The sequence below is a fragment of the Chenopodium album genome, chromosome 11 (assembly GCF_948465745.1).
Source record: "Chenopodium album chromosome 11, dcCheAlbu1.1, whole genome shotgun sequence".
Classification (NCBI taxonomy): Eukaryota; Viridiplantae; Streptophyta; class Magnoliopsida; order Caryophyllales; family Amaranthaceae; genus Chenopodium; species Chenopodium album.
This window is the reverse complement of record NC_137844.1, coordinates 8344383-8357695: the sequence shown is the minus strand read 5'-3', so window position 1 is coordinate 8357695 and position 13313 is coordinate 8344383. Positions and strand designations below refer to the sequence as shown.

The 13313-nt window shown below is 34.7% G+C and overlaps 2 protein-coding genes and 1 pseudogene across 2 annotated transcripts; all 3 read right to left on the bottom strand.

Moving 5' to 3' along the window:
* Positions 1-92: 92 nt before the first annotated feature.
* LOC145567328 (basic endochitinase-like) lies at positions 93-1256 on the bottom strand. The gene is made up of 2 exons (XM_081626588.1): positions 802-1256; positions 93-574 (listed from the first exon to the last, which is right to left on the bottom strand). Exons 1-2 carry the CDS (start codon positions 1226-1228, stop codon positions 93-95), a joined length of 909 nt encoding a protein of 302 aa, XP_081482714.1. The 5' UTR covers positions 1229-1256.
* A 2106-nt stretch (positions 1257-3362) lies between these two features.
* Positions 3363-5420, bottom strand: LOC145566215 (basic endochitinase pseudogene; annotated as a pseudogene).
* On the bottom strand, positions 5166-11240 carry LOC145568459 (protein NEN1-like). Its single transcript, XM_081627880.1, has 6 exons — positions 10743-11240; positions 10501-10658; positions 9423-9469; positions 8727-8790; positions 6150-6916; positions 5166-5732 (listed from the first exon to the last, which is right to left on the bottom strand). The coding sequence occupies exons 1-6, from the start codon at positions 11014-11016 to the stop codon at positions 5495-5497; spliced, it is 1548 nt and encodes a 515-aa protein (XP_081484006.1). The 5' UTR covers positions 11017-11240; the 3' UTR covers positions 5166-5494.
* Between the last annotated feature and the right edge of the window lie 2073 nt (positions 11241-13313).

The window sequence follows — 13313 nt, the reverse complement described above, 5'->3', positions numbered from 1 at the left end:
CCTTCAATAGAAACTTCGATAGAGTACATGATGACCAAAGTAGGAAAACAGGAAACTTTTTGTATTGAATTAGCTACCTTGGTATGATAAACTTAGACACTAGCTTTGATGTGAGAACTATACCCAGTTTTCGCATCATTGGCCCTATCCCACAGCATCACTCCTCCATACTTGCCACCAGATCCCTTAACAAACGGGAGGACTCGGTTTATAAGTGTTTGTGTTTGAACAAAGCCATTGTTAGCAGCATCATTTGAAGCAGGTAACCCAACAAAGAACATCTTAGCTGGGATTTTTGAGGTCCATGTTTTCCAAGAATTCTTGAAGTTCTCAGGATTACCAACATCATATTCACAAGAAGGATTGTTGTAAAACTGTATCCAAACGTAGTCGAAAAGACCGGTATTTAGGGCGCCACTGAGCTCTTGATCAGGGAAAGGACACTGTGGTGCAGCACTTAGGTATACTTTCTTCCCTGATTGATGGCCGTGCTCGGCGAGTCTCCTTGCAAGCGGAACATAATGAGGTGTTCCCAACTCGATGTCAAAATCTATGCCATCTAATACCGCATCACCTGGTGAAAAAGAAGTTAAACATTATCTTTCAAGTTTCTTTTAGCCATCTGGACTTGTGTACTCATTTGTAGAAAAATTTAAAGTTTGATTTATATATATTTTTTTTAAAATTGTATCCATTTTGTTATTAATGAAGAAATTTGCATTTTTGGGAACAACTGAGAAACAGCATGTAGAAATTTTAGCATAAATTTTATTTTATTTTTCTTTTCAAAACCATGCATACCTAATGGCCGAGAATTGGATCGGCCTCCAAGGAAATGATCCCACAAGTAATCAGCGACGCGTCTAGCATCATCAGTTGATGAAAGCGAGTAGGTACCAGCACCACCTCCGATGGAGAGCATGACCTTAATCCCCATCTGTTGGCAGTTCCTGATGCCAGTGCTCACTTTACGACACCCGCCATTGGCAGGATCACAATGACCAGCCAAGTTAATTTGGGGTGTTTGGCCATTCCCAAATGTTGAGAGAAATGCTATGTTAACATACTTGTATAAGTCACTTCTACATGTAGCTGTTAATGTACCCTCATCCTCATTTTGACCCCAGTATATGGCAATTCCTCCTGCATTGGCTTTCAAGGGTAAGGAAATGAACAATGAGATGGTTAATGCTAGCAAGAAATAAGGTGAGCAAATTTTGATACCCATAATTTTATTTTCTTTGAACTTTAACAAGAGTTTTTGAGGTATACTAAGGCTTAAAAGTATGAGTCTGCTTTATAGGGGAAGAAAAGTTGAAAGATAGTTCAAGGCCATAGTCAAAAGTCAAGTCAATTAAACAAATATGCTTGACTTCTAAGTCAACTTTGATGACCAGTGATTAGGAAAAACAATACTCGTACTTTTAGTTGGAAACTTTCCCAACTTTAATTCTTGTGCACCTTTAAGAACTAGTACTTCCTTCGTCTCAAATTCACGTGTAGGTTTCTTCTTAACACCGAAATCCTCGTATGAAACCTTATGGCATGTTCACTTCAGTTTAATTTCAGTTTAATTTTGTTCAGTTTAGCCCCAATTAATTCAGTTTAGTTCAGCTTCTAATTTCCTTCTCTCATAAAATATTCATTTTAGCTCTATTTAGTTCAGTACAGCTCCAATCAGTTCAGTTCAGCTCCAATCAGTTCAATTCAGTAACAGTGAACAGACCCTTAGTTTAGGATATATATTTATTGGTGAGCTCTTTATTGTCACTTGTATATATAAAAAATATAGTGGAAGTATGTAAGGAATATGAAAGAACAAATAGACCTTGTTTGATAAAGAGATTTTTGAAAAGTTTTTAACTTATTGAGTATTATTAGACCATCTCCAATGGTGAGACTCAACTTTGAGTATTGAATTACAAAATGAGTTGTGAAGTCTAATTTTCCAATGGTGAGACTTTCTAAAGTATACTAATGTTATTTTCAATTTATGGTCCACCAAATCATATTATAAGTTTAAAAAAAATTAAAATTAAAACTTAAATAAATTACAAAACATATTATAATATAGATAAGGGCCCACACTTTTTGTCAAATGAGACTCAAAGTTGAGTATCTAAACTTAACAACTTTCTATTAGAGTTGTTAAGTTTAGATACTAACTTATTGGTATCATTTGCAAAAAATACTCTCTCTCTCCTAAAGAAACTCCCTCAAGTCTCACCATTGGAGATGGTTAGAGGTTTGAGTCGTTTGACTATAATAAAAAGTTAATTTGGATGTTTGGTAAATAACTAACCAAAAGAGCTTCTTGGACTCAAAAAGCTCTTTTTAAAAAAGCTCATTATAAGAGCTTATTGAAATTAGCTTATTGAATTATTAGTTTTTTTGGGTATTAAATACACTAAAACAGCTAAAAATAAACAGTTATTTGCCTAACACTTTTATACAATAAATTATTTACAACTAAATAGTCAAATCAGCTAATATAACCAGTTAATACAATCAGCTATATTAATCAGCTAATCGCTAATTAGTGCCATAGTCTTCTTTCCAACATTTCTTTTCCCACTCTAGTTCTCAATGAATTGATGTCTGACTTATATTTTGAAGTTAATCATGATTGTACAAATTTAAGACAAAGAACCTAAAAAATAGTCCACTACCTAACTTATTTTCTTGAAAGCGTGGAGACTTTGCGTACGGAGTATAACAGAATGGGCGAATGGCTGTAAATGTGTTGCTTGGTAATTTGACTTCTATTTTGATGTTGATTGTCATACTCCGTAACTCATAATGGGTGTATAACTTACTTCTAAAAAGTGAAAAATTTCAAAACTTTTAAAGTTCATTGACATATCTAATATGGAGGATTTTTAATTTTAGACTTATTATATATTGAGATAATCAAGTAGATGCCAACTAGTGTGATTGATAAAAGTTTCAGAGTTAAAGTTTAGAGGGTGGTATTCAAGACTTGAGATTGAATCTCTTCTATATCACTGTCCTTGCGGTTCTCTTTACACCCAAAGAAATTATTGGGATGATCAATATTGATATTATATGTCAATCAAAACTATTTACCTATTGACTTATTGATATATATACTCACTATTGTGTAATAAGTAAATTTCGAAAACTTAATACAGTATTGGTTTACATCATCATTTCTAATTAAATTTATAAAATTTGTCATTGTGCAGTGTAACATGAACATAACGAAAAAGACTATTATGTATTACAACATAAGCCAATTCGGCAACTTGTTCATACATTTATTTTGATAGAAATAAAACTTGCTTGGATACATTTTATTGACCATACTAAGAAAAGTTGGTATTTAGCAAGCACTAAATTAGCTAGACACTAACACTATCCTTGATGACTTTACTATAGCTGGTTCTCACATCATGAGCTCTATCCCATAGCATAACTCCCCCATATTTGTCACCAAATCCCTTAACAAAGGAAGCACTTGGTTTATAAGTGTTTGTGAAGGAACAAACCCACTTCCGGCGGCGGCTTTCGAGGCAGGCAACCCTACAAAGAACTTCATAGCTGGGATCTTTGATGTCCATGTTCTCCAAGAGTTCTTGAACTTTTCAGGATCACTAGCATCAAACTCACAAGGAGGGTTGTTGTAAAATTGTATCCAAACGTAGTCGAAAAGGCCGGTGTTTAGGGCATCATTGAGCTTTTGGTCAGGGAAAGAGCATTGTGGTGCAGCAGTTAAGTATACTTTCTTCCCTGATTGTTGGCCATGCTCGGTGAGTCTTCGTGCTAGTGCTTGGTAGTGTGGCGTTCCTAATTCGATGTCGAAATCTATGCCATCTAGTACGGCATCACCTAGTAGAAAGAAGTTGAATGTATCATGTTAGTTAAGGGAATTGGAAAAAAGGAGGAAAAACAAAGCATCCCTATATAAGAATTAGGAAAATAGAATACTTGGAAAAAAGTCCAAATGATACAAGTTGTTCATGTACGGAGTATACTATTTTGAATTGTGTTTGTCACACACTAGTCCAAAATATTAAGTTTTATAATTGTACATACAAAATAGTACCATGCTTCAGTTTCTTAATACGCCATTATAATTTTATAATTTTTAGCTAACTTTGATTGAGAAGAAAGGATACAACTAAAAAATCATTCACTTAAATAATATTTTTTTTTTGGTGGTATAATTGTCCTTTACTAAGATCATGTGACTTCTATTTTCAAACGGACACAGTAGATTTGCGGGTCTTGGTCAAATAATTAGATTGGCCTTAAACATGAAAAGAGAACCAGCTCTATGGGTTAGATTATTTTAATGTGATGATTATTAGTACTAAACTAGTAATTGTAGTTACTTGAAGCCACCCATTTCACAAGTAATCAAAAAGTGGCAAGTACCGTAAGATGTTTTAATGCAATGTAATCCATTGAAGAAAGAAAATGTGCACCCTTAACAAAAGTGTGCACTCAAACAAGAAACAACCAATTTTCTCGTACGATATACTGTCATACTACACATGGTATCTGGGGACGAACATTAAACCAGTTTATCGTCACAATTTTATCATACAAACACGAAAAATGGAACCAAGAACAAGTAGCTAGTACAAGGTGCATCACAATGCCATAGATTAGCTATTGCTTTACTCCATTAGACATCTATAAGGTATGATAAACGTGGTTTTAAGGGTTTAAAATTTAATTTAATGTTTATACATAGAGCACTAATCAAAACTTGATAGCTTTGACCAATGATTATGACTTTTTATAAGTTCAAGAAAATTAAAGGAATATAAATTGTAATTGTTAATTCAAACGCCTCTTAAAATAATTGTGTTCAAGTTTTGTTCATAAACTTAATTGAATGACTGGTATCTATCCTTTCATCCTAAGATATATTCTAACGAAAACCTCAAGTGATATGTGCCATGCTTATACTTACATTTAATGTTTGATGTAGCTCGAAATATGCTCCTTCTGATCCAAAATACTAGTCGATTTAGCTAATTGCTTGATTTTGAATTTTTGATCCATTTTGCAATAACAATGTACCATTTGTGAGCTAGGTAATATCTTTGATTTTTCAAAAATGATTTAGTTTTTTGAATCATGGAGTACTTACAGATTGACGTAAGATGCTGAACAAAAGAACAAGATATAATTATAAAAGAATTTTATTAACGGAAACTACCATTGAATAAGTCAAACGACATTTACAATAACAATTGGCCTGAATAGATTTTATGATCTAATCAGATAGGTTAAGCCATTGTTAATAATGTAAAAGTACAGAAATAATTTAGCTACGATAATTAGCAGATGGAACAAACAAATTACAGATACAATAATTTTAACACCTAACTCGTCCAAATTAATCATCAAATTCTACCTTTCTCTGCAAAGTCCACTCCGGTGGTCATCTATATACAGGTCCGAAAAAGGACGTACCCCTTGATTTTGATGGGTTAGGACAAATTTGACATGAACTGCAAAGTCAGTTAGAATGGATAACCAGCTTTTCTGCAACTAATCGGATGCCTGCAGTCTGCTGGAAATCATATTGATTCAAGGAGACAAACGCATCAACAAAAGTTCCAGCAGTGAACAAACAATCGAGTTCTGGAGGATCAAACGTACTGAAAAGAAGCTTTTGCTGAGCACCTGAAGCAGCTTCTCTTTGGAAAATTTCGGTACCATACTTTGCAATATCTTCAGTTACAACAGTAGGTATACTGCAAAAGGTGAAGACCATGCACAGATTTAAAAATCAAAAATTTCTTATTAGCAACCTACATATAGTAAAGGAAAATCCCTTCACTGGAAAATAACTGCTTTAGACCCTCTTTATACGGCATTATTATTACATTAGAGGACTGTAGAAATCTTAATATTTAACTGACCAGACACCAGTGGGTTGGGAAAAAAATGCCAGAAAAGAAATTTTGGTTTTTTTTTTTTTAAAAAAAATTACCTAAATTTACAACATTTCTCTGGAGATATTTTATGTGTTTTGACATAATGAAATTGAGTTATTCTACATCATAATTGCATAGTGACAGAGTGATATACATGAGGATTAGTAATAAAAACTACGATTCAGGAACTAGAGGTATATAATTCAGATAGAAGATTGAGGAGAGCAAACTTACTGGAGTCGTATAGTAGGGAAGTTCCAGTATCCATTCTTTCTGACTACCACGGGCCTCCAATCAGATGTGCTACCAGACTCTGCGAACAAACTCTGTGCATGATTATCACATGCTTCGAGAACTTGACATACGCTTGGAGGGGCATCTACTACAAAGCTCAACCTAGGGCGGCCTGCCTGATCTACAAACCTTGTACTAATTCCTAATCGCACTTTCAGATGGGTACAGTGAAGCTTGAGTAAAACAGTATCATGCAGTATCTGAATCCTACGACTCCCGCGATAGAATGGGACTAGAGATGCACTGATCAAAGGAATGGAAACATCCTCAGGAGTTAAATAAGCAGAACTGCTGCAGCCCTCAAATATAGTTGATAGGCGAGACATCCCTGGGGATTCAGTTATAGGTCTTTTTTCTTCTGCATCATCTTCTTGAATGGCATCATCCATTATTTCCTCAGAAAGCCTTCTCATATCAAAAGGTTCCGCTTCAGGTCTACTGGGCTCAACCACATTGAGTAGCTGCTCCCCCATGGTTTGATTTGAAGGGTTTTCAGGCATTGTATCTGGATTGGGTCTACTGGGCTCAACCACACTGAGTAGCTGCTCCCCCATGGTTTGATTTGAAGGGTTTTCAGGCATTGGATCTGGGTTGGGAGCATAGCTTATTTCCATGGGTGAAGTTCTCCCACCACTACGAGTTCTTCTTGTAGTAGAAGTCGGAGAAACCCAACTGTCTCTTGTAAGAATGTCTGGAAGACTTGACTCCTACACACACAGGAACAAAGAGTTATCCCATGAGGAGAATGCTAACAAGACATTGTTAACCTCAAATACAGTCCAAATTCCAAAATACCCCAGAGACGGTTTTTGCGAAGTAGACTACATTATAAGAAGCTAACATTTCCCTGCATTTCATGATTAATGTCCAAAAGTTTTCGAGCTTGAAGTTGAAAGGTTATCCTCTACCTGCCCTAAATTTGACTGGTATCTTCTCAATTTAAAAATAAATATCATATTGCATAAAAGGTCTTCTCCATCCCTATATATTCTTCACATTATGATATGGAACAAAATGTATAGAATTTTTGGTAGTAAAACGAGAGTAAAGTTAAAGGGTTGCGACAAAGAGAAATGGATGTGATAGTCCAACAGAGAAAGAAAAGATATACTGACATTAAATCTGGGACATCACAAACACAAAATGGGAAGACTATAAAGGACCACAAACTTATTCATATAATATTCTTCAATGATTTACCAAGAAACAATTTACTTGATGTCTCAAATCTCAATCACCATAAGGAAGAGAGTGAAAAATAGACTTCAGAGGAATAAGACATGGCATAGTAGATAATGGAAGACTCTAAAACCTTGTCAATAACTGTTAAGGCAGTTTTCCAACCGGATTAAGGACCAGGAAAATAAATAAGTTCACAGAGGTCGTGAGTTAAATTCCAGAAGACAATTCCCTTCATGACAGAGTAAATGATTCCCCACCCGGCCACCCCAACCCACTCCACATGCGTCCACACACACACACAAAAAGATTACTTTTATTGGTCCTCCTTTCCTACAGTCCTACACTACTTTATTCAATCAAGGGATAAATTAACACCCACTTCTTGACTTTAGGCTGTGTTCTCTTCACATTATTCTTATTACTTATCCTTACTAGATTTAGGCCAAAGCATACCACACCAAAAGTTCAGAGCAGACCAGAGTATAGCCGTTTCTAACCTAGTTAAAGCGATTTCAGTGAGGTACACAACATTTTTCCAGATTTTTTTTCAATTTTTATCAAGTATCACTTCGATGAGATGCCCTGAGCCTCGGGAACAGGGAAATCCATATCGCATTGTTGCACCTTGAGCTTTTATATACATTGGATTGGACCAGGCCATAACGTTTTATATTTTTTGCTTGTTAAAAAATCTTTAATTTCGCATTAATAAAACTATGAAGCTTAAATATTTGGAAGGTACAGATTAACACATACTACCTCCGTTTCTTTTTAGTTGACGCGTATTCCTTTTTAGGAAGTTTTTTTTTAGTTGACACGTTTCCTTTTGGGGTAACTTTTTTACCTTGCATTTACAAGCTACCCCACTTGCTTTTTCATTTTCTCTCACTCTCTCTCCTCTCCTTAATATATGTGCCTAAATCAAACGCGTCAACTAAATAGAAACGGAGGAAGTATATAACAAGATCCCACTTGATTGAGTTGTTTATTATATATTATCATACAAATACAGTCAAAGTTCAGTCAAGTCAGATCATCTTAGACATGGAATATTCACACCAGACCAGATTATAAAAAATTCAGATTTAAACACATACATACCAGGTGAAGAGAACATAGCATTAAGAGGACAAAGTTAATGAGAAACATCTACATACTGCTTGAAGAGCCAAAATGCCAAACCTATGGAGATATAAAGCAGAAGTTAAGAAACTAACTACCCTTCCCTAACAAAGTTGAAATTGCACACTAACAAAGTAAAGCATTAATAGTCAACTACACAGCATACTTAACAAGCTGTTATTTTAATTAATGAAACAAAATAAAATGAATTACCAAAAAGAGAACAGTAGCACAATACTTGAGGACTTCAAGATTCATGCGCACATCATCCAAGCTCCTGAAATCGTTGGAGAACACTTAAATAAATAAGAATTTTAAGCAGGAATCCTAAAAAAGACTAAAAAATTGGAGAAACACATAACTCCTTGAACACAACATTTTTCCTGGTTCACAATCACCAAAAAAAGAAAGAAAAGAGAAAACACAAAAATCAAAAACAAAAGCAGACTATAATTGTCACAAACCCATTTGTATACAAAGCCAAAGCTAATCAGTCATAGCTAGGCTTACTTTCTATATTAAATAAAGAAAAGGAAAAAAAAAAAAGAAAAATGCCAAGATTGATGAGCCCCTAAGTATAAGCCAAAACAGAAGAGATTAAAGGTGTGATGAAGAGTTATATATTATGGGTGTACAGTGAACAGCAAGAACATGTAGATCGATACTAAAACAAAAAAGAACATGAAAGAGAAGAATACAATTATTCGGATATTTATACAGCTAGTGAATCTGAACACCAATTTCCACCCTTTCAATATACTGATCCAACCATCACATAGTATGGCCAACTCCCGCCACCCCCCCCCCCCCCCCCCCCCACCCCACAACCAAAATAAAATAGAATAAGAAAAAACACTATAAGTTGCTGTGTAAACATCGGTGGGTGAAAGTGGGAAATCAGCATTTTACCTATGAGTTTGCTGACCCAGTCCAAAGTAAGTGGCAAGAGTGGCCATCTGAAAAGCAAAAATATCAAGACATTAGTTGTCAATCTCTTGCAATGTCTACCCCATTTAGGCATTAAAAATTCATAATATAATCCACAAAGTGCAAATAATCTCATTTAAAAAAACATTCCTTCTCAAGGCCAAACTTTCAATTGCAAGATTAGCAACCAATCTTAATAGACAAACGAAAAATGTTGTCTTTATTGCCACATAATTCAAACCCATTACTCTGTTGGAAGCTCTGGCTTTTACCTCTTATTTTCTACAATTCAAATTGCTTTTACTATATAGGCCAACATACTTACCAGGATAATGATATGGAGTTTAAAAAAAAAAAAAAATCAACAAGCACATCATTTTGCTATTTTTTATTCAACAAGAAATGCTTCTTTCCATCAAACAAATAACTCAAGTATGGTTTCAAGCCCATTCCAACACATTGTAGTAAACTTATAACTGTTATAAGTGTTAATGGTATACCAAAGTAGTTTTATTATTCCTACCAAAACTAAAGAGAAGAGAAAAAAAAAAAAAAAAAAAAAAAAAAAAAAAAAAAAAAAAACACCCACTTTTGTAAAATGGATGAAAATGAACCTTTTTCATCCATTTTATAAACAAACATGTGGGTTCGTTTGGCATCATTGTGGTTTTTTGTTTTTTGGTTTTTTGGATTTCAAACTCATATGATATATGCCATATAATAAAACAAAAATTAGACAAACTTATAAAATCATGATAAATTTGAAAAGTGACAGCAGAAAAGTGAAAACACCTTTTTCTTGTTTTCTGTTTTTGGTTTTTTATTTTCAAAAAAACAGAAAACTAAAAACAAAAAACAATGTCAAACAAGTTATTTTGCTAAATTCAAACTATAGTAGAAGTAGAACTAATCAACATACAAAGCAACGGAACAAAGAAAATATCTTCAGAGTCTTGAAGGATATCCCATGACCTCGAAATCAAATCTCGTCTACATCATTTATCCTTCCCGGCTCTCTCTACACCAAAAATTACAATTACTTGTCATAGTATAAAATTACCTTCATATTTCCAGCTCGACGACCAAATCTCTCAGTAAGCAAAGCCAAAGAATCAATTATCCCTTTCGGCTCCGGCGGTGACCGCCCAATTTCCGCAAAAGCTTCTCTAATTCGAGGACAATCAAACCTCAATATGTTATGCCCTGCCCAAATCCTCCCTAAAATTCACCAAAACTTCATCAATTAACCAAATCACAAGTCAAAATCATCCAAGAAATAGAGGAGAGAGAAAGAATGTGTACCATTCAGGATGTCGAAGATTTTGTCGGCGATGGCGGAGAAAGGAGGGGCGGAGGAGACGGCGGCGCGTGAAATTCCATTGCAACGCTCCGATTTGGAGGAGATAAGAGAGATATCATTAGGGCAGATAAGAGTGGAGTAGCTTTCGAGCTCAACGAGCTTTTTAGGGCAAACTAAAATAGCCCCAAATTCGAGGATTACGAAGGATTCACCTGGTTTTAATGGAATTGTTGTTTCGACATCGAAGAATGCGATTTCTGAGCGTTCTTCCGCCATTGATGAAGAGGTTCAAGGTTTTTGAGGTTTTAGGGGAAATGTTGAATTGGGGGTTTGAAGAAGAAGGCGCCAAATGATGAGAGATACTAGTAGTTGTTAAAAGAGTTGGAATTCGTTACGTTTATAGGTGGGTTGCTTCTTTGATGAGGTTTGGTGTTTATACAAGAGAAGTCTCAATTTGAGTTTTAGTAGTCTTGGTAACGAAGAATATACCTTTTGAGTTTTGAGGTGGTCGGCCATTTTGGTATTCCGTGTGCTAAAGGTGTCAATTCGGATAGTTTGGTGAAATTGGATCAGTTTGCGTCTATTTTGAATGGATTCATAGGGGACTGAGGTTATGTTCGTATGAATCAAAATATGAAATTGGTCAGTTGGTCAAGACAACTTTTATCATTTTGGGTCGAGTCGTTGTATATAATGGTGTCATTTGGATGATCGGATCGGGTTTGATAAAGTCAGGTCAATTTTAAAATTTGAGTCATGCTAAAATTATTACGTACACATGAGTCCAAATCTGAATCGAATATTTTTCAAGTCAATTTCAGGTCGAGTCGAATCGGGTGTGGTTTTGATACCTCTAGCCTAGAGCTGTCAATTCGGGTATTCAAGTCGGAATCGGATCGAGTTAAATCGGAATCAGGTTATGTCGGGTCAATCTAGCCTCACATCAGGCTTAGATTCAGGCCAGGTTAATTTTGGTTCAGGTTATTTCGGGTCGTTCACCCTTTTGAGTGTAGGTCAGGTTTGATTCGAGTCAAATACAGATCAAGTTCAATTTTAGGTTTGGGTTGTGTTGAGTTGGGTTTGGGCGAGTTAATAGATGGTACATTAGGTTTTAAGTTAGGGTTGGGTTAGATAATTATTTGGTCGGTTAATCTTAAAGTTGGATCATTCTTGGTTTTAGTTCAAGTTCAATTTGAATAATATCGATATGGTCAAGTTGAACTTATATAATTACGCCTTTTATAATTTGATCAAGCATTGTCAAGATTTTATAAAACCTATATGCAAAGTAATAGAGAATAAAATGTATACAAGATGTACAAATTGTACCAATATTTTGTTAAGGATTGAGGGTTTACATAAATGTACTAGTATATAAGTTGAACGAAAGGTATATAAAATTTTATTAAACCTTTCATAACTCAGGTCAATAATAGGTTGTGTTGTGTTATAACCGTTTTTAGGTTCTAATTGGGTCTGGTACTAGTTCGGGTTCGGATTATTGTCGGTCGGATTAAATCGGTTGACGGTTACTATCAGGTCGGGTGCAAGTTCGGGTTCGGGTCATAAAGTATTGGATCAAATCAAGTGCCGGTTAACTTCAGGTTAGATTCAAGTCAGATTACAGGTCACTAGTTTCAATGTTTCACCTATTGTTCAGACACAAGTCAGGTTCAAATCATTGCTGCTTCATGTCGGGTTATCAGATCAGGTTAATTTTTGACAGCTCTACTTTAACCGTATATGAATTTACGGAGTTTCTATTTTCGAGGGTTGTTTAGTTGATAAAGGATATAAAGAAGGAATCTCTAAGAATGGTGCTTTGCCTTTCGTATGATACTCCTTTTGCAATCATCCATCGTGGCAAGTTACCCATGGGATTACCATTTTCGTCACGATACCTTTATGACTTTATGCAATGCAACTATGCAAGTAATACGAATTAGGACTTTAGGAGTATTTATATAATCTACTCTTAAGGTTATGTGATGTCAATTCAACTTATTTAGCAAATATTCGCTAATTGCAGTAATAATTAAATCATATCATATTAGATTAGATTAAAATTGAACCATATATTTGCGTTAGTGATTTCCCCAGTAAAGTGAAATAATGAAGATTTTTTGAAAGTATACATTTATACAACAGAAATTTCGAAATTAAATCCGATCGGATTAGAAAATTCAGATTACATTTTTTTTTTCGGGATTGAAAAGCTGTACGAGCATTATGGTCCTCCTATCTTGTGAATTTTTTTAACAAATAATCATCTATTTTATTGTGGATTTATTTTTTATAACATCGTGTATAGCTTCTCTTTACGAGCAAATTTAATGATTATCCTGTTGAATTATTTAGAGAATTGTAGACTATTTTCATGTTATTTAATTAATTTACTTAGGTTAAGGTGTTATATTATTAATTAAATAAATAAATAGTTAAAGCAAATGACTATAATTAACTGTTGTCTTTGGTTTTAATCGTATGATTTGGCTATATAATGCTTTGTATCATTTGGCACAAATGGCCAAATAATACTAAGTGACGGTTGAGACCAAGTAATACCAAGTGAC

Coding starts and splice junctions, on each gene's coding strand:
- LOC145567328 (XM_081626588.1), bottom strand. CDS start 1,228: ATGGGTATCAAAATTTGCTCACCTTATTTCTTGCTAGCATTAACCATC. Junction 575..801: donor ATCCAATTCTCGGCCATTAG/GTATGCATGGTT, acceptor CTTTTTCACCAG/GTGATGCGGTATTAGATGGC.
- LOC145568459 (XM_081627880.1), bottom strand. CDS start 11,016: ATGGCGGAAGAACGCTCAGAAATCGCATTCTTCGATGTCGAAACAACA. Junction 10,659..10,742: donor AATCTTCGACATCCTGAATG/GTACACATTCTT, acceptor GGTGAATTTTAG/GGAGGATTTGGGCAGGGCAT. Junction 6,917..8,726: donor GTGCTACTGTTCTCTTTTTG/GTAATTCATTTT, acceptor CTGTGTGTGTAG/GAGTCAAGTCTTCCAGACAT.